Consider the following 21822-nt stretch of genomic DNA (forward strand, 5'->3'; position numbering starts at 1 on the left):
GGATCCTTCATCACAGCCGCCCCCAAATTTACACAGTCAAATTTGCTGACCCTGAGAAGGACTGGAGTTCTCGGGTGCCATCCCAGGAAAGGCAGCGATGGGTCGGGCCGCCCCATCAAGAGCATATTTAGGGTTACCAGGTCTGGAAGGTCACTTGTGAGGCAGTCGATCTGGGTTTGTCTCGGCCGGTCTCTCTCAGCCTCTCGATAATCTTGTGCAGATGGAGTATACTGATCACCTGCCGCCCCGTCACGTGCCTGCACAACAGCCTCCACTACAGTATGTCCCCGAAACCCTTGAACTGGCCGGCATCAATCTCGGGAGGAAGAGGGGCAGTGGTGATGGAACCGCAGAATGTGGCCTTTTGCAGATCTGGGCCAACACTGGTAGGCCCCTGGATAGTCCAGCCCAGCCTGGTCTTCACAGCAGCTGGTCCTCCTGGAGTTCCCAGACGGACCGGAGCTGTTGGGGTGATTAGATGAGGGTAGTCTGAACCAATGAGGACCATGGGACGGGCTCGGTCCAGCGTTTGCAGGGGGAGGCCTCTCAGGTGCTTATATTTACGCTTGAGTGTCTCTGCGGGTTGTGAGCGCTCTGCCAACCCCAGCTGATCAGCAGTGAAGGCTCTCTGGATCTTGAATGTATTCTGTGGTTGACTGGCAGGAGAAATGGAAAAGGAGACAGACAAGCCATGCAGAACTCTGAGATCTTGGCGCACGGTCCTCAATGCAAGGGCCTCTGGTTCTCCTTCAAGTTTTAGCACCTTAGCAGCCGCTGGTAGGAGCATGGTGCGCTCTGACCCATCGTCTAGTATCGCATACGTCTCCATAGTCTGTTCTCCATTGTGCAGCATGACCTTAACCACCTTCAGTAGTACCTGACTGCAGCCAGGCTGCCTATCTAAGTACAGCACCTTGTTAGCACTGTTAACTAAGCAGGAGGTGTCCACTGTGACAGGCCTAATGTTGAGGTCATGGAGAACATCCAGATGTCTGCCGTCACATTTCTTGCACCTGGCCTTTAATCTGCACTGTGCAGCCTGGTGGGAGCGACAACAACGCCAGCACCGTCTGTTACTCTTGATCCAGGCTCTCTGCTGCTCAGTGGTAAGCTGGGTGAAATCAGTACACTGGTTCAGGTAGTGCGGGGCGTCTCCACAGTATGGGCACGGCAACAAGACTTTTCCTGGTGGATTGGCACTGGTGGATGGGGGGTCTGGGACAGCAGGGCTGCTTGCTGTCTGTTCGGCACCATAGAGGACGGTGGTGGGCCTACCAGACCTTGAGTCCTCTCTGTGTTGAGACTCATATCCATACCCCTGTATCTTCAGCTCGAACTCCAGCCAGTCTGCTAAGTGTAGCAGCGTAGCACCAACATGGTGGGGGTAAATGTACCTCATGAACTCAGATCGCATACTTTGTGGGAGCTTGGACATCAATCTAGTGACGTGAGACCCGCACTGTAGCTCAATACGGCCTTTCTGTCCAAGCTGGTCGAGCATGCCCACCAAGGCTCTCACTCTGAGTGCAAAACTTTTAAAAGCAGCTGTGTCATGGCTACGGATGCTAGGCGCCTCCATTAGGTCTGCAATGCGCCTTAACGCCAGCTGGTGGGGTTGCCCATAATGCTCTGTTAGGGAGGCCATGGTGTTTGTATAGGGCGTTGCAGAGTTTGTGTAAGAGTCTGCAATGAGAAGTGGGGCTCTGGGGTCCTCCCCATATTCTTGAGGCATGCGGTCAGCTCTGCCACTAAGTCTGTGGGCAGTGTGGCAGTGTCCATCACTGCAGTGGGTAAATGAGGCCTTATGTCCTCCTCTGTTACTGGAGGAGGGGGGAGTGGCCAGTCTCCATCTTCCACTTCTCTTTTCCATGCTGCCTGCACAGGCCCCGTTGGATAGTTGTCCATGGCCTGTAGCGCTGTGCTTGTTGGGTTGTATGGCGTGCTGGGGGGGAGGAGGTGGATAAATGAGTGAGCTGTATGGCGTGGGGGGATAGGATAGACCTTGCCGTCTGCTGGTATTAAGCTGCCTTTGAATGTCACTTACGGTGAGTTGCAGCCTCTGGTTATCTTCTCTCATCTGTTTCAGTGCCTCCATTATTGCAGGTAAAGCCTCTGGCACTGCACGGGACGACAGTGGGTCTGGGGTACTGTGGTGCTGGGTTCCCGAGTACACTGACTCTCTGGGAAGCTTCGGGCGAGCACCAGCCGATGGACTCCACTGATCGAAGAGCAGGGGGTTGAGGTGTTGCCTATCAGATGTCCTCTCCATGCTATAGTAGGGCTCCTGCACATATTGGGGGTGCTGAGGGGGGTATGGGGTTGAGGTAGCTGCAGCTGAGGGGAGTCTGTCGGAAATGGATCTCTCAAAGGCAGGCAGAGAGACCTCATAATCAGCGAGCCGCACCGCAGCCAGTGTGACGTGTTGTGATCTTGTAGAAAATACATAATATATTTGGAAAATCTGAGTACTTTTACTCTGGTACTCTAAGTATATTTTTATTTACTTTTTATGAAGGGGGTTGTGCCAATAACCCCCTTCACCCCCCACACCCCAAAATGTTGTACAGTTACTGTAAACACTAAATAATCCAGGACTGGTTTATATGTAAGAAGTACGGTTTATAAGATCATAATGTTTCACTGCAAAGTGTTCTTAGGGTAACCGTCTTCCACGCCGACATCTCGCCACTCCGACTAGTGGCTTCCGCGTGCGGTTAGGGTTAGGGTGAGGTTTAGGTATAGGGTTCGTTAACGTCGGAAAGGCGACATGTCGGAAAGCCGCCATGTAACCGTTCTTAGCTGCTGCAGTTTATTAGGTGTGTGCTGTGGAATTTGATTGACAATGGAAGATAGTTATTCACACACTTCGCCTTGGTTATTATGTGATATAATGATATATGATATACAAGACAAGGCTTCTTGTAGAATCATTAACCTCTGGCTCTGTCCCAACGTCCCATTTTATCATCACCCGTTTGATGGGGGGAAACGGTAGTTTGATTCCTGTGTTTTTTCGGATGTGTTATAAACTGATTGACCAATAAAAAAATAAAAAAATAAGAAAGCATATTTTTTTTCTAAATTTGGTAAACTGTGAATCAGCATCTCACCTGCCATGGCTGCATTGTGTGCAAACTGGCACAGCTGTGCCCAGTGAAAGGCCCTCTTCCTGGCACACATTGCAACATGTCATGGAGGGCATGGGCCAGGGCATACACAGTCTTGTACACATTATAGGTGTGTCTGAGGTCAGACATATCCAAAAAGTTATTTTCTGCTGTTGCAAGGTCCTCTTGTCCGGTACACACCCCTCCACCAGCATCCACCCACTCTGATGGAAGGGGTGCAAATTTACACTGAAATGCGTGCTCCCAAAACTGCCTCACCTGAAGAAACACCATTAAGACTGAAGATACATTTATACTTTGTGCTAAAACGAATGACACGTCACACAATGTGTCTCACTACGTTCTGAGTTTTGAATATTTAACAACTAGCCTTACATCCCTATTCTGGGGGTGAACGTTTGACCAAAGATAGCAGATATAGGAGCTCAGAAGGGGCCCTACTAAAGAGCACTGGGGGACTCCGGTCAACTGAGTATTAAATGTTTAAGTGGTTAAAAAACAGACGTCAGTTTGACATTGACATTGCAGCTTAAAGAGTGCAGCACATACCATGCTAGTTTCATGTCTGTAGTCAGGATCATTGTCAGGATGTATTTTTAACAAGTAGTCCTTGAGACCTGGTATATTATCTGCACGACGGATGGTAAAACCCAGGGTGCCTTTCAGGTACGGCATGAAGTGAGGAGACTGGAGTAGCTTATTGTAGGTTGACCAGAACCAAGTGGCTATCCATTGCAGACCCGTCACATTCTCCTTTACCACCTGTCAAAAATATGTGTATGTGGGTGTGTATGTTTAACACTTTCATGGAGAAATATCACTTACCCTACCTTTAATTATGAATCCATAAATGAACATGAATCATGATACCAACCTCTTCCATCAACTTAAGCATATGCTGCCCATATACAAATGCAATGACCACACGAGCTGTGGATTTCTTCATCACAGTGCAAATCCTCTTAAGTTCGGCTGGGTCATTCCTCTCATATGGCAGAACCTCCACATAGGCCAGACAGCCCAGACCGGACTGGGCCAGCTCATACTGGAAGGACTGGGCAGCTTCGCTGGCAACTTCATGGTCAACGATCAGCAATCCTACCCAGGTCCATCCGAACCGCCTCATAATCTGGAGCACAGCTTGCACCTGATTGGATAAAGAATGGAGTGATAAGTAGTGGTGGGAGAAATACTCAGCTTGTACTTTTTTACTTGGTACAGTAGCAATACCAGAATATAAAAAAATGCTTTGTAACAAGCAACGGTGTAACTAAGTAACTAAGTACATTTATTCAAGTACTGTACTTAAGTATAATTTTGAGGTACTTTTACTTTACTGGAGTATTTCCAATTGTCTATATTTTTACTTCTACTCCACTACATCTCAGAGGCAAATATTGTACTTTTACTCCACTACAATTATTTGAAAACTTTGGTTACTAGTTACTTTACAGATATACATTACAAAACATACATTAACCACTTTAGCTACCTATTTTATACCTAGGCTACTTTTTCCACCATTGGTAACAAGTAAAAGGCATACATACAACATTTTACTTAAAGTACAAAAGTATTAGCATCAATATGTACTTAATTCAGCGAAGTAAAGTACTGACATTTTTCAACAGATGTTCAAGCTCAAAACGCGTAGCTCACAGATTAGCTATTTCTGGAAGAGACAAAGTATAAAATAGAGCTTAAGTGGTTTATGCATGTTTTGAGATAATCTAAAAATCTAAAAAAAGGAACTAGTAACAAAGATGTCAAATAACTGCAGTGGAGTAAAGAGTACAATATTTGACTCTGAGATGTAGTGGAATAGAAGTATTTCAGTGTTTTAAGTTTAATTAAGTAAAAGTACCTCAACATTTTACTTAAGTACAGCACTTGTGTAAATATACTTAGTTTACATTCCACCACTGGTGATAAGTGCTTAGGTTTGATTATTTATAGTGCCAAATCAGTACATTTCCTACACAGATTCCACAATGAAAATCATTCTCTTTTGATGCTGTCAACAGAGACCTTCAGCTCAGTAACCATCAGTAATGTTCACAAGCAAGTAATTCAGGGGGGTAGAGTAGTCAAAAACTGTGCTCAAGTAAATGTAGTGTTACTTTAAAATTATTAGTAGGGCTGGGACTCGATTAAAACAATTAAACTAATTAATTAGAGGCTTTGTAATGAATTAATCGCAATTAATCGCATTTTAATCGCATATCAATATTTGACCTGAGAACAGTGAAAAGCAATTTTTTAAAATGGATTTTGGCATATGTCTTTACATGTACTCAAGAACTGTACTTAAGTACAATTTTGAGGTATTTGCACTTGACTCGAGTATTTCCAATTTCTAATACTTTTACTTCTACTCCACTATATCTCAGAGGCAAATATTGTACTTTTACTCCACAAAAATGATTTAAAAACTTTAGTTACTTTGTAGATTTCGATTATTATTACAAAACATACAACCACATAAGGTATATATATAGGCCATTTGAAAATAGCAGATCTACAAGCGCAACGCATTGTTAGCTTGTAGATCTGCTATTTTCCACCACTGGAGGCTGGTAGAATGTGTTGTTACTGTTGTTTTATAATAGTTTAATTAATTCATACATATACAATTAATTAAAAAATCGTGCGCATGTGACCCACACCGCATCGTGCGTAGACTCACTAGAGCATACATGGGCAACTGGCGGCCCCCACCTTCACTTAATGCGGCCCACAGGTTAATATCAGAATACTGATTGATTTCAGCTGTTACAATTCCAAATATGCAAACATGACCCACTTTAATTACTTCAGTCTATATTAGTAGCTTACTGACTAGCATAATTTATTACCCCTCTTTTTTATGTCCAATGCATTTGTATTTAAGTTCATAAAGTTAACATAAGTTTAACTAAATGCATTTGAAATGAAATAAAAATGTAACTTTTCAGGATTCCAATTCAAAAATAGCAAAACTAGCAGATCTACAAGCTTAAAACGGGTCGCACTGTGACGTGTTTTGAGCTTGTAGATCGGCTATTTTTGCTACTTTTGTGAGTGTGGAAATAGAGTGGCCCCCTCCATCAACAAAGTTGCCCACCCCTGCACTAGAGGAAGGCATTTGTCAAGTGTGTGGAACATGAACTACATAATAACATATTGTGTCTGTAGCAGTTCACCTGGAAGGCATCACTTGGGATTGTTCTAAAGAAGGAAGGGAACTTGTTCCTCTCACTCAGACAGGAGCAGGTGTCCAAATAAGTGACCTACAGTACCAAAGAGACAAATCATATATTTTTTAAATGCCTACATTTTAAATGTAGGTATTTAGCAGACACTCTTATCCAGAGTGACTTACAGTAAAGGCAAATAATAGCATTACATAGAATGCCAGTGACAGTTAAGTGCTTAACTTAATGGGGAATTCATTTATGAAATAACATACATAAAAAGATGACATATGAGAGATACAAGGTTTCTGTCCGACAGTGATGATATTTTAGATTAATACATAATCAATAGAAAATTGGTGATGGCAGGGTTGAAGTAGATAACTTACCATGGGCACTCTGTACAAACCTAATATTCTAGAGATGTGAATAGAATTCCCTCCACACACAATTCCCAGCACTGGAGGGGACCCAGCACAGCTCTCATCCAGTTGGAACATCTTCTCTCTCCCACTGATCAACGACATTGCTGCAGGTACAGCTCCAAAGGGAATGCATTCATCATAGAGACGATATCCCAGAGTCACATTGGGTAGAAGGCGGGTGTTTGTGTTGATCTCTGTAACGGCAAAAGCCATGGTCTGGGAGAATCTGAAATAATTAATGGAAAAACTACCACACAAAATATTACTGTAACTTTGAATATTTATCTTTGTAGAAATACATGACATCAACTAATCATATGGTACTACTACAGTATCTATAAAAAATAAGTTATCTAGTTGCTATTTTATTTGCGGTAATCACCTTTTGCAAGTGTACTGTGGCTTGGAGGTGAAAGACAACTCAGGGTAGACAGCCTGGTAGTGGACGGCAAACACGCCACCCACAACAATGTCACCAGCCTTATACATTCTGCTGAGATTAAACTTTGCCTGTAACTCGCAAGAAGAGGAAGGTGAGGAAAACAAGGGAGAGAAAGAAGAGAACAAAATCAAGGTCAAGTACAAGTAGGAAAGCAGGTGTGTGTCTAGAGAAGCCCTCATGACTGTCCTCTGTCTAACACCCTCCCCCCTTCTCTACATCCATTGTCCAGTTGTTAGGTTTTATACACAGTGCTGTGCCATCCCATGTGCCACCTTATGCCACTAGGTAATGTTTCACAACACCCATCTGGGACTTAAGGTACATTACCAATCCAGTCATATGAAAATAATGTTGTGGTTGTCCTGTAATGTGTCAATGACATCTCACCAGGGCCATTGGCACAGAATTATCCACATGCATTATGGATTTTAACAACAACAACAACAACAACAACAACAACAACAACAACAACAACAACAACAATAATAATAATAATAATAATAATAATAATAATAAGGGTAATAATAATAATAATAATAATAACAATAACAATAATAATAAATATAGCTGCAAGCAGCAATACAGGGGGCAACACAATATGTGCAATAAGCCATAGCAACAGAATGTGGTCAGTCGGCTTCATATTTCTACATTCAGGGGCGCCAATCCCGGAGGGGGGTCATATTTGTTATTTAATAGAATCTGAACCCACTTTTGAAATAATTCACACATAGACACAATGCTTTTTGAAGGATTGGTCTGTTCCCATTGAAAAACAGCACTGCAGAGTTTTGCAGTGTTATAAGTCTGCTTATATGCGCTTGTTTTGGGCTTGTTTTCATAGATCTGGTTGCTTGTTTCTCTCGAAAGTCTGGCAACACTGCCACATGTCTGTATATAGTGCTATATACTGTTGCGTTTCTAGAGGCTGCAATGTGTGCAATTGAATAAACTGTTGTTCTGGTGATTCAAAGAGTTTATAAGTTATTTGTGTCTTGTCCTTAAAGAATGTAAGCCCATTGGACGGCTACACTACTACTAAAACAACAACAACTTTCCAAGGTGTTAACTGCGGTTAATGAGGGAAGTTTGGCAGAAATAAATGGATAGAGTTGCTTGAGTTGCTGTAAGCCCTGTAGTTAAACAGACAGCGGGCATGTTCATGTGTGTCTTGTTGTTAAGCAAGTTCTCTGATCTTAGTACCATAACGCATGCATGAAGATATGGCTGGAGGTGGTCAACGGAGCCACCGTGACATTGCGCAAATAACATAAATATGTTATAATAACTATAATAACTATAATAATAAAATAATAACTGGTAAATAACAATTCAACTCCTTCTTCGAGTCCGTAGCAATCTCAGATGTTGCTCTGCTAATATTAGGCACAGGCCACAGCTGATGGGGTAGGTTCTGCCAGGTCTTGTGGACTGCACCGGGTGGCATCGGCATATTACAGTAAGTGTGACAATGGCCCTCATTTATCAATGGAGCGTAAATAACGGCTTATATTTTTCCATAAATTCGGCCGTACACCAACGTCAAAGTCACATTTATGAAGCGATCCTATACAGCCAATCCTAGCATACATTTGGTCGGAGCTTTGATAAATCTCATCGTCTGAGCTCACCCACCTGTGGCAGACAACCCGCATCCTGCAATTCAGCAGCCCGCTGGGGCAAATGCACTCTCATCAGCTCTCGTACAGGCTCCTCAGTACTATCTGGCCTCCGCTGTCCGCAGTTCAGCCCATGGTAGAGCTTACATCCCCCAAGCCGTTAATACTTCCCCCCGCCTAAAGGCAAAGATATAAATCTGATCAGTCTTCTGCTGCCCTTTACCGAGTGTGACAAGAGAACCACCACAGGCGAGTTTGCTAAGGTGTTAAAAAACACTGATCCTCGGTTGGCTTTTTTTTTTTTGGTGGCTTTGTGCTCGGTATATCCTCAGGGGGGACACGAGCTTGACACTATTTAGCTGTAATTGGTGATCTAAATCCATATTCCATCCATATTTGTCGCGCATGCAGCGAGGCGCGTCCGAGGTCTGTCTGTCCCAGCATTCCATCCCGCCCCCTTCCTCCTCGGAAAGGGAATTAGAATGGTTCCAAGAACTGCTGCTGGTCCACCGTTCAACTCCAATAAATGTCAGCGCTCTGGCTGGCGAACTTGCTGAGCATCCAGATCATTCCTTTGTAGAATTTAATAATTTAATTACTGGTCTGTCGCAGGGCTTTAGAGTAGGCGTAGTTTCAGATTTTAGTGAGACGTTCGTTCTGCAATTAGCGTTGAAAGAGCCTGAAATTGTTTCTCAATTGTTAGATAAGTAGCTGAAAAGGGGCTATTTATTCAGCCTTTTCGTTCTTCTTCTTTTCCTTTATTTCACACTGTTGGCATTGCTACCCAGAAATATAGGGGAAAAGGAAAGGCATTTTTTAATTTTTTTCTGCCCCTTGTTCAGGCCCGGTGGTCAAGAGTAAATATTAACTGTAAACAGCATACGCTGGTGCTGCGTGAAGTAGCTGCCTGTTCCAGCATATGCTGCTGTCATTCACAATTTCATCATCACGGCTCGGCACGTTCCTGGTCATGTGATAGCAGATTATTTATCTAACACACATTTTGCTTTCATCATTTGGTGCTTATCTCTCCTTTTATTGAAATGTATTCATTTAGCATTAAGGTTTAAAGTCATATTTATAGCTATATTACAGTGCTGCTTCCTACGTTAATTCAATTTGAATGAAATTATTGAATAAATCACAACAACGACAACAACACAATAATTCCTTTGACATCACAGTTTTATTTAGAGTAAATTGAGGTATTATTAATTTATGATAGAAACATAATACATTAGTTTGCATTTCTGACCGGATTACTGCTTTTAGTTTAATCTGGTTGAAAACAGAATATATTACTAACAAGGTTATCAGCAATACAAAATATCTACACTGTTATACAACTCAAAGAACTGCTACTACGTCTTGGTGGCACCGCGTCCCATGATGGACTTCTTAGTGTTTCTCTCAGGTTTCAAAAGCATTATATAACACTTTGGTCCAAACAGTGCCACCAAAAGGCCGAAACTGGATGCTAAAATAGCAAATACCTCCACTACATCTGCATATTTGCCTGGAGAGCTGATATATGCTGGGATGAAGGCTATCCACACGGCACAGAAGATCAACATGCTGAAAGTGATTAACTTAGCTTCATTGAAGTTGTCTGGAAGATTCCTTGCCATGAATGCTAGGATGAAGCTGAGGAGTGCCAGTAAACCAATATAACCTAGTAACACTGCAAAACCCACTGTTGATCCCACATCACACTCATAGACTATCTTATCACTGTGGTATTGTGTGTTTTTATGAGGAGTTGGTGAGGCAGACACAAGCCAGGCTGTGCAGATTGTTGCCTGGATGGAAGTGAGAGCCAGAACTGTTCCTCTCTGCTGCATAGCACCGAACCACTTCATAATGTCTGCACCCCCAGGCTTGGAGGCCTTGAACACAGCCAACACCACCATAGTCTTTACCAGGATACACGAGACACACAGCACAAAGCTGATCCCAAATACTGCATGCCTCAGCTGACAAGTCCAGAGCCTGGGACGGCCAATGAACAGAAGTGAACACAAGAAACATAGTTTGAGTGAAAGCAAAAGTTGGAAGCTGAGTTCTGAGTTGTTGGCACGCACCATGGGTGTGTCTCGATGATAGATGAAGATTCCCAGGACAATATCACAGATAAGTGTGCCTAGCAATGAGATGGTTGTCAACGAGATACCCAGGCCCTCATGGTAGGACAGGAACTCCATGCTCTTTGGGGCACACTGGTCACGCTGGGGATTGGACCAGAAGTCCTCTGGACAACTGATGCACTCTATAGAATCTAACAAAAACAGCAAGGTTAAAGATACAGATAAGCTAAGTATTGTCCTAAAGCTAACCTAGGCCTACTGTACATTGCTTGCAATCCTACTACCATCCTATAATCCTACTATATCCTACTATCCTACTATGAATGTGGAAACCTCTGTCCCTAGGGAGTGAGGAAACCGATACTTAACATTTCCCAAATTTAACCTGTTTATTAGATCAAATGCCCTCCACTATTTGTGTCCTCAATGAGTTGACCAATCGATCTGAAATTGCACACAGGCTTTGACCATCATATGCAGAGAGTGAAGAAGACCATTTTACACTTTCCCCAAATTTAAGCTGTTTATTAGCATTTATCTCGATAGGGGTGAGAATCATCAATCAATCCACCATATGCCGTTGAAATAAGGCTCCCAAACGACAAATTAAATGGCCAAATCTTTCTGGAAGCTTTGAGGGGAGACTTCTACCCCGGGCAATGGATTATAAGTTATGGGCTTGCTCTTAAATTCACCTTTTTACAACATGAAAACTATGCACTGTGGGAAGTAGAGACCTTTTTCGATCCTCCGTTTGCCTGGCCTATGGTGAGTCTTTATATCATGGATGTGTCTTACAGTGTGTGTGGGTGTATGTGTGTCCACTACAGAGTCACGGCGGTCCTCACAAATAAACATATTCACGTACTAGAAGTTGATTAGATGCGACCATGTCATGTCTCTTTCTCTCCCTCACTTTATTGCTCGCTCTCTTTACTCTCGCGTGCATTGCGTAACTCTCTCATCCCGTTACCGCTATTGTGATTTGAGCCAACACACACTGCCATTTCTGGCATTAACTCGCTGTTGTTGTTTTGTTTTGTTTTTTACTTTCGGACTATCCGGCCGGGCTCGGGCCTACAATTATGGTAATTGCTCGGGTCAGGCTCGGTTCTGGTCAGCCAGATTCATGCACACAGGTGTGCGCGCGCGCACACACACACACACACACACACACACACACACACACACACACACACACACACACACACACACACACACACACACACACACCAGAGGTCGCGATAGTCTGAAAATTGCCGGTTTTGACCGATTTATTATGACAAAAACCGGGAAAATCATCCTGACCGGTTGATAATGACACGGCAGTTCATTAATTATCACCGCAAATCAGGCACATCTCAAATCCTCTGCTTTGCAAGCTCCCTCTCTCTCTCTCTCTCTCTCTCTCACGCGCTCGCTCTCTCGCTCTTTCTTTCTTACTCTCTCTTAACAGCGTGTGTGTGTTTCTGGTAGAGAGAGAGAGGTAGAAAGAAAGAGTGTGTCACACGCTGTTAAGTTACACCTATTTCCTGTTAATAATAACCAGTGTAAAATGTGCTGCATTGGGCGGTAAATGGGAGACACTTTATTGTGAAGGTGCAACAGGAAGAAGAGAGTTGTTGCTTCTGCTGCGTAGTTGTCGAAATATTATTACTCTGTCTGCTCGGCAGTCAGACACAACACAAGTTGTATCATTACGAGTTAGAATATGTCACAGATGCTAGGCTACTACAAGGGCCCTTGTGAGTAAAGTTGGCAAGTTGCCCTACAGTTTAACTACAGTGCAGGTTGAAGATGAAATATCCAACACAGATGCGTAAATACTCTCCACAACAGCTATAGGCTACTGTAACTGGCATCCAGGTGAAACACGACGTTAATCATAATCGTGGACCTATTTTAAACTATGAGGTGGACACGTTAAAACGTTACCACTTTGAACTGAATAGCTCTATGAGGAGACGACAAGATTCTCACAACTCATCAACTTTCCCACGGCTGTCCCAACTAGACGCACGGACGGCATCCACTGCCTAACTATACAGTATAACCTCCTGTGAGTGAGTAGTGGTCTATAATGTATTGCCCTAACAGGTCAGCTGAGCCACGTTATGAAGGATTAATCTGAAATGCCCATTTCTATGCAGTGCCCTTTGATTAGAAAATGCGTTCAAATTGATTGTTGAGAAACCATTACGCACGCAGCATGCGCAAATGGTAATGTAGGAAATTAATGTATTTGTGTAAGATGACCCTGCTATATAAAATGTGTATATTATGATGGTTCATGTTCAATTAGCTCAATCCAAAATATAATGCTGTAGGCCTATTGTTAGGCTGTATTTACGCACCTGCTTGTCATTAATGCATAAAAATAATTATGACCGTTATTTTTGTCAGATTTGAATCCTTCCGGACAATGGGACCGGCAGATTAAAATCCTAACGCGACCCCTGACACACGCACGCACGCACGCACGCACGCACGCACGCACACACACACACACACACACACACACACACACACACACACACACACACACACACACACACACACACACACACACAACACACACACACACACACACACACACACACACACACACACACACACACACACACACACACACACACACACACACACTTTTGGTTGGTATGTCGTTTTGAAACAGATTTAAGCTGTTTTTTAGCTTTACATTTGCCATAGGCTGTTGATCTGTAGTGACAGTTGCAGTCCCGAGTCTCTAGTCTACACGTAGTTTGGGTGACTTGTGAACGACCCCGGGTATGGACTATTAATGTAAACCAACCAGTCTGATTGCTGATCTCTCCCCCTGAACAAGCAATGCAGTCAAAGCAGCAAACAGGTTCTCCATTCCTTCTGGCCACACGGGTTCCAGGAGAACAGCTCTCACTGCACACTGACCGAGGAGGCTGCCGAGGAAAGTAATAATCATCAATTTCAGTCTAAACTAAATTACATTCACATCATCCTCAACAATATATTAAGCTGACATTACCTTTTTGGATTCAAAGTTCCAGAAGATTTGGTCTCCATCAAGGATGAGTTCCTCATCTCCGGAGGCTGACGTCTTGACCACACCCACATACTGAACCTTTGTGCTTCCATCAGGGAGCCACGCCCAGTTCATGACATCATAGATTGGTAAAGGATCACCATTCTCATCAAATGATACATGATCACCAAATGATGTGGTGAAGTTGACCTTTTCCAGGTAATACACAAGCTAGAAATTGTGATGAGCAAAATCACTACTACTGTAAAAACCTACAGTAGGTTGACAGGAACTCGTGTATTAACTACGCCCTTGCCGTATGTATAAAACAACACAGCATGAACTGTATTCTCTCTGTGTGTGTGTGTGTGTGTGTGTGTGTGTGTGTGTGTGTGTGTGTGTGTGTGTGTGTGTGTGTGTGTGTGTGTGTGTGTGTGTGTGTTTGTTTGTTTGTTTCTGGGCATTAAAAGGGGAATTTTCAAGGATTTGAAAATTGATTTTGAATTTTGATTTTTTTTTTTTACGTTTTGTACCTTCAAATCTAGGCTACATTCTGCTTAAATACATGTTCTACTGTACATCATATACTTTGCAGGTGTTTTCAGCAAGACCACACAGTTTCTACTGGAACTGTTTCTACTGGAACACGTTGGAAAACATGGAAACAAGTTATCCTTTTTTTTTTTATTATAATTTTTATCCCGCGATTTTTGTAACCCATTTTTTTCACCCGGTGCCAATTTCCTAAGTGATCCTGGGCGCTACACCAGCCCTACACCAGCGCTACACCAGTCCCCCACAGCCAGGGAGGCCAGGGCCGAGCTCATGCTTCCTTCAGTGCATGAGAGCCAACTGACCTTCTTGTCACCTGACAGGGGGGAGTTTCCCTGGTTGGACGTAGCGCGTGGAAGGAACATGTTATTCCAACCAGTTCCCTTCCCCTCCATCAGGCGCCCCTGCTGTCATGGGGGAGGCGGTATAGCGACCAGGATTACTACATGTTTTTGTGAGGGTATTAACTACCCTAGGAGACACGGGGAGAACATGCAAACTCCACACAGAGTAGGCCCTTTCGCCAACCCCACCCTGGGTATGGGCGCTGATGACGCGGAGGAGAAGACACGCCCCCAGCGCCCACAGCGTCCCTGGCGGGAATCGAACCCAGGACCTTCTAGCTGTGAGGCGACAGCGCTACCGACTGCGCCACCGTGCCCCTACAAGTTATCCTTTTAGCCCAGACGTCTGACTGTACCTCGTGCTGTTTACATTTCTGTCTAATACAGTATTCAATCAATCAGTCACTGCCTTTTCTAATTATTATTAAGGGGCCGAGGCCGTAGGGCCTTCGCATCTCTTGCATTTTAAATTGTTTTTATTCTGCCGTTTTACACATAATCGCCATATTATCTCTACCGTGCAGTCACTTTTTACGAAACTCAGCCATATGGTAGAGGGCTAAGGCAAGGGTTAGTGACATGAAAGCCACAACCATTGGCCAAACGGTGGCGCGGTAGCAATCAATTGAATGTAAAACTTTGAACAGGTATAACTCATGCCCTGTTTGCCATGAATCTACAATACACATATTTGTCTCGGCGGTTTGACTTTTGACCTCTGACCTTTAGATCTCCCACCATTTTGAATTAGATGAAAAACAGTTAAAACCTTATAACTGTTGGGATTTTTTAATAATTTGCACGAAAGAGAAGTTTGTACAACATTTAGCTTTTATGAGCAAATGAATTTGCAGTTTTATGAAAACTATTCCTCTGCCCCTAACACATAAATGCAGACAATAACAAACTTTGCAGTATGGTAGAGGGTCATTCCAAATATCACTGAAACCAATCTTACTCCAATTGGCCAAAGGGGGGGCGCTATAGCAATTGCTTGAAAATGCAAACTTTAAACAGGCATAAGTCATGCCTCGTTTGGCCGACAGCCATGAAACGTGCTTACACATGTGCCTTGACTCATGAGGAACACATCTGTCTCTTTGTTCAGTAAGCTCCGCCCTTAGATTTTACGCCATTTTAGCAGTTTGAAAAACACTTAAACCCAGGATTTCTGAGCAATTTGTGTGAAACTGTGTCACCTCTGTGTGCTCCTTTTTCACCAGTTCAGGTGTGTGTATCGAATGGCTTAGTCGCTAAGATATTTCACAAGGTCCCCGGTTCAAGCCTCACCTCATGCAGACTTCATTTAAATTGCAATGCACAAAATATGACTATCAATTAATGCATGTGCAATTTTTTAAGATAACATGAAATGTTTATTTGAGAGTAGTTATTTTCAATGTATACCCTATTTCCTTGTGAATATAGACGATCTACAATCTCACAACTTTTTGGATAGCAACGCTTTGTGAGCTTGTAAATCGGCTTTCATTAGTTTTGGTACCGAGGAGACATCGCATTTCTCTATTGGTAAATGGTTTGTGAACCACTGATCTTAGTGTTAGTGAAACACGGGCTTGGTTCATGATAGAAGGCAAGAGTCTATGATCTTCAACAGACACCATCAGGCTGCATGAAGCCTTAGCTCAATCAGTAGTGTGGCACCCTAAGAGTCCAAAGGTTGAGGGTTAGATTCCTGTCTATGGCCATGGGTTGAGTTGTCCATAGTGAGTTTCCTAACCCCTGATTGCTCCCTTGCGTGCTATATATGACCACCTCAGCTGGGTCGAGCTGAAAAGTAGCTTCCCCTGTTGGAATCATTTATGGTCTTTATTGTGGGCTTGCTGCAGGAACAGTGAGCACACTATAGATATCTTCACTATTTATTGCGAACGCGGAAGTGGAGCTTACTATGAAAGTCTGCTCGGCTTGTGTGTGTGTCTGTCTGTGTGCAGTGCACTGCCTGGGTGCGGCCGACAGAGTGCAGCTACAGTCAAAACACAAACACACACACACACACACACACACACACACACACACACACACACACACACACACACACACACACAGTCCGTAACAACTATATTCTCCTCAAAACCTTAGCACCCTACTCCTCCTACATACTTTCACTTAGACACTCCATTCAAACTTTAAAACATCCAACTTACTGTGGACGCCTTTGCTTTTTCTTTCTTTTTTCAAATATTTAACTTTAAGCGCCCAATGCCACATTAATGACCATTCCATAAACGTGCAATTTTTACACTACAGATTTTTTTCCCCGGCATTATAAGCAACACAATGCAGAGATACATTACAATATCCACAATCCCTCAGCACTCTGCTCAGCTCTTCAGAATGCTCATTTGTTAATCGCATGGGCTGCTTTGTCTCAAGTTCAATCTATTCTGTTTCTATGTTTTATTGTGTTATTGTTGCGTATTGCTTTTTGCCTTCATTCCTTGGCCCTGTGTATCGCTGCTTGCAGCTATATTTATTATTATTATTATTATTATTTTCCAGAGACCTTTTCACAAGTGGTAACATTTGGAGGGACAGCGAGTGCATTTTCCGGCAGCGGAAGCTGCCGCGGAGATGCCGCGGCGGAGCAGCGGGCTGCCGGTGGGGGAGCAGCGGGATGCCGGCGGCGGAGCGGCAGGTGCTGGGAGGCAGGGCGGCAGTGTGAGAGAGACGGGGGCGCAACATGCGAGAGCGACGAGAGTAGAATGTTGAACATAATTATAATTACCACCTTCCCCCTGTATAGACCACCTTCAGAAGCCGCTCTTTTCGACGTGGAGGCAAGGCTACGCAACACTTAGCTGGCCATCTGATGCTACATGAAAGATCCTGCTACGTCCATTTTTTCTTGCTTTTCACCAATGTCATATTTACATTTTCATTATTATTCTAAATTTGAATCCAACTACAAACCCCAGTGAGCCATAGTCGGCTATTAGACCTCCGTCTAAAACGGGGTTATAATTGGTCTAACAGTGAAAGTTTTTTAGACGTCTAGGCTTAGCCTAGACGTTGATTAGCTGTTTTTTAAGCGTCTATATATAGACGTCTATATTATAGACGTCATTTCAACGGCTATAATATAGACGGTCTATAAATAGACGCTTAAAAAACAGCTAATGAACGTCTAGGCTAAGCCTAGACGTCTAAAAAACTTTCACTGTTAGACCAATTATAACCCTGTTTTAGACAAGCCCTTAGACGTATTTTAGACGTCTAATAGCCCGAAAAATGCTCAGTGGGACATTAACAGGTAAACTGTGAATTAATATCTCACCTGCCATGGCTGTATTGTCTGCAAACTGGCACAGCTGTGCCCAGTGAAAGGCCCTCTTCCTGGCACACACTGCAACATGTCATGGAGGGCATGGGCCAGGGCATACACAGCCTTGTACACATTATACTCTGGTCTGAGGTTAGACACATCCAAAAGTGTCGTTTCTGCTGTTCCAAGGTCCTCTTGTCCAGTACACACCACTCCACCAGCATCCACCCAATCTGACGGAAGGGGTGAAAATTTACACCGAAATGTGTGCTCCCAAAACTGCCTCACCTAAAGAAACCCAATGAAGACTTAAATAAAATGACTTAAAATAAAGATTTATAAATGTTAGCTTAAATACAATGTGTGCAACAAAAGACTCACTATGTTATTTTCATGGCTGTTGTCTGGGTCATTGTCAGGATGTATTGTTAACAAGAAGTTCTTGAGACCTGGTAACTCCCCACGACGAAGGGCAACACCCAGGGTTCCTCTCAGATACGGCAAGTAGCGAGGAGACTGAAGATTAGTATGGGTCGTCCAACCTGCAGCGGCTATCCATTGCAGACCTGTCACATTCTGCTTTACCACCTATTGAGTGTGTTGAAATAAATTAATGAATACATATACATTAACAAAGGAGCACTCCTGCACATCACGATTAAGAACATCAGGCATTTGGAACATACTGAATACATACAGTAGTGACACTACCACCTAGGTTTGGTTTTAAAAGAGGAAGAAACATAAAGGACTCTGTTGTCACATGTATGTACAAATCATCCAGTACCAGCTCTAATTGGCTAAGTGAAGAGTTATGTGGCAACCATCCTTCTGACAGATGTACCCATTGTTCTAATACCAGGAACACTAAAGTATTTTATCATCCACAGACCGGACAGGAATATAAATTAAATAGTTTTATCAATTGCACACCACTCATGTTGTTTACATGTTGTGTCCCTAAACTAAACTAAACACAATCTAAAACTAGAAAAAGTGCTCCTCGGAGCACAGGTCTCCGCCAGGTCAGGTAAGTTATTCTGGCCTCCTGGTGGCGCTATAATAGGCCAATGTGAAAATGTTGCCATTTATTCTTAGGTCTTTCACGGCAATCAGACACAGCATTCATGATTTGAGGCATTTTGTTCCAAAAATGTGTTTTGCTAAATTAGACCTGCTGGTGGCGCTATAACAGGCCAATGTGAAAAGGGTGGCATTTCTTCCTCGGCCTAGTGGGAATGTGCGTGTGAAATTTCACGGAAATCGCAAGCTGCGTTCATGGTTTGAGGCAGTTTGTTCAAAACGGACCAATCCTGCAAACTTTGGAAGCCAACCTTAACCAATGAGGATGAAATATGGGAAATCGGACAGATCAGGGTTGATCACATGACTATAGAGATACTGTGTACCGATTTGCATGACGTTTGGTTAAAATCTGTAGGAGTAATGTGAAAAAATGGGTTTTACACAAATCGGCCTCCTGGTGGCGCTATAACAGGCCCATGTGAAAAATTTGAGGCAGAGGTTCTGAATTGGCATCCAGGGAGTGTGTGTGCATAGTTTCGCAGCGACCGGGCCAACGGTGCCGGAGATTTGGTGGTAACACACGGACACACAGACACACGGACACACGGACACACAGACACACGGACACACGGACACACGGACACACGGACGGAGGGTAAAACATACTCTCTCGCCATGCCTTTCGGCCTGGCGGAGACAATTAGAAAAAGTGCTCCTCGGAGCACAGGTCTCCGCCAGGTCAGGTACGTTATTCTGGCCTCCTGGTGGCGCTGTAATAGGCCAATGTGAAAATGGTGCCATTTATTCTTAGGTCGTTCACGGCAATCAGACACAGCATTCATGATTTGAGGCATTTTGTTCCAAAAATGTGTTTTGCCAAATTAGACCTGCTGGTGGCGCTATAACAGGCCAATGTGAAAAGGGTGGCATTTCTTCCTCGGCCTAGTGGGAATGTGCGTCTGAAATTTCACGGAAATCGCAAGCTGCGTTCATGGTTTGAGGCAGTTTGTTCAAAACGGACCAATCCTGCAAACTTTGGATGGTAACCTTAACCAATGAGGATGGAATATGGGAAATCGGACAGATCAGGGTTGATCACATGACTATAGAGATACTGTGTACCGATTTGCATGACGTTTGGTTAAAAACTGTAGGAGTAATGGGAAAAAATGGGTTTTGCACAAATCGGCCTCCTGGTGGCGCTATAACAGGCCCATGTGAAAAATTTGAGGCAGAGGTTCTGAATTGGCATCCAGGGAGTGTGTGTGCACAGTTTCGCAGCGACCGGGCCAACGGTGCCGGAGATTTGGTGGTAACACACGGACGGAGGGTAAAACATACTCTCTCGCCATGCCTTCGGCCTGGCGGAGACAAATATGTATAGCAGAGCACAGCGGGCGATCAGAAATGGTAACATGGAATATGCCATTGCATGACATTATAAAGAGAGGGTCCATAGATCAGCAGCCACACTTAAATTCATGGGCATAGAGAAGGTCAACCTGCAACCTAGGGGCGGTGACATGAAGAAACTACAAAGGACTTAAAGGGTAAGACCACTTTGGTAGAGGTGTGGGTTGTGTAGTTACCTTGCCATGATGTAACTCCAAAGGTGGGCAAGAAATCAAAAATAATTGCTCCATTGATTAGAAATTGATAATTCAAAATATGCTCCTCATTGACTTACATTGTACGGTAAAACAGCTCTCAAAGTCACTCTTTTAGCACATAAACAAACCCAAACAAAAGTTGATTCAGACAATATAGAGCATCACCAAACCCAGTACTGTTTGTTTTTTTAATACAAATGTCAACTTCCTGTTGATTTTACTATTTGAAGATCTGGATCCGGATCCGCTGATCCAGTCTGGGTTTTCTACTTATTAAAAATCACACCCTGTGTGAAGGTAGCGGCGCCTTTGAATACATTATGTCATCGATATGTGTTTATAATGTGTTTATAGCCATGTGTCATGTGAAGCTTGACCAATCACTTTGTTGACGGGTCTGACCAATCAGAGCGTCGACGACAGATAAAGTTAAATTGAGGATCTAACTTTAAATAACTTACCTAGAAGGAGACTTTAGCCAAATAAAAATATATACAAAAAAAAACATGAGGAAATAAAAAATAAACCTTGACATCATAGTGATGTCATGAATAGTCCCCTTGCCTGACAAATCACAACCTTGACGGGCCTGATCAATCAGAACCTTAACGGACTCTTGGATTCTCGATCGTCTCTATCAAACCATTCTGTCATAACGGATGACTGGGTCCCGAACTCAGACTTTCTATACATTCACCCTTCATCTGTTCTTGTATCTTTCTCTTTCTATTCGTCATATTAACTTTAAATAACTTACCTAGACGGAGACTTTAGCCAAATGAATAATAAGATGAAGTCATTGTCATCGTTTATATAGACATCGAATTCTATATTCATGACATCATAGTGATGTCATGAATAGTGACCAATCACAACTTTGGCGCACCTGACCAATCAGAACGTTGACGCACCTGACCAATCAGAACGTTGACGCACCTGACCAATCAGAACGTTGGCGCACCTGACCAATCAGAACGTTGACGCAAAAGCCAGGCATAGAGGGCTAATATCCGCTCTATACCTAAAGGTATAGAGCGGCTAGCGCCGCTAACTAGCGCCGCTAAAAATGGCAAAATCAACAGGAAGTTGACATTTTTATTTAAAAAAAAAACAG

The 21822-nt window shown here is 43.3% G+C and overlaps 1 protein-coding gene and 1 long non-coding RNA gene across 2 annotated transcripts in view; one reads left to right on the plus strand and one right to left on the minus strand.

Moving 5' to 3' along the window:
- LOC311065093 overlaps positions 1-21822 on the plus strand; it is a 442153-nt gene that overhangs the window by 357391 nt on the left and 62940 nt on the right. The window lies entirely within an intron of this gene.
- LOC311065124 (vomeronasal type-2 receptor 1-like) overlaps positions 10149-21822 on the minus strand; it is a gene marked incomplete at both ends in the record, with an annotated part of 32282 nt that continues 20608 nt past the window's right edge. The window contains 5 exons of the mRNA XM_084085341.1: positions 10149-11062; positions 13684-13807; positions 13894-14121; positions 18085-18360; positions 18454-18660. Coding sequence (XP_083941467.1) covers positions 10149-11062; positions 13684-13807; positions 13894-14121; positions 18085-18360; positions 18454-18660 — 1749 coding nt within the window. The remainder of the gene's footprint in view (positions 11063-13683; positions 13808-13893; positions 14122-18084; positions 18361-18453; positions 18661-21822) is intronic.

This window comes from Gymnoscopelus microlampas (genome assembly GCF_963454915.1).
Source record: "Gymnoscopelus microlampas genome assembly, chromosome: 17".
Classification (NCBI taxonomy): domain Eukaryota; kingdom Metazoa; phylum Chordata; class Actinopteri; order Myctophiformes; family Myctophidae; genus Gymnoscopelus; species Gymnoscopelus microlampas.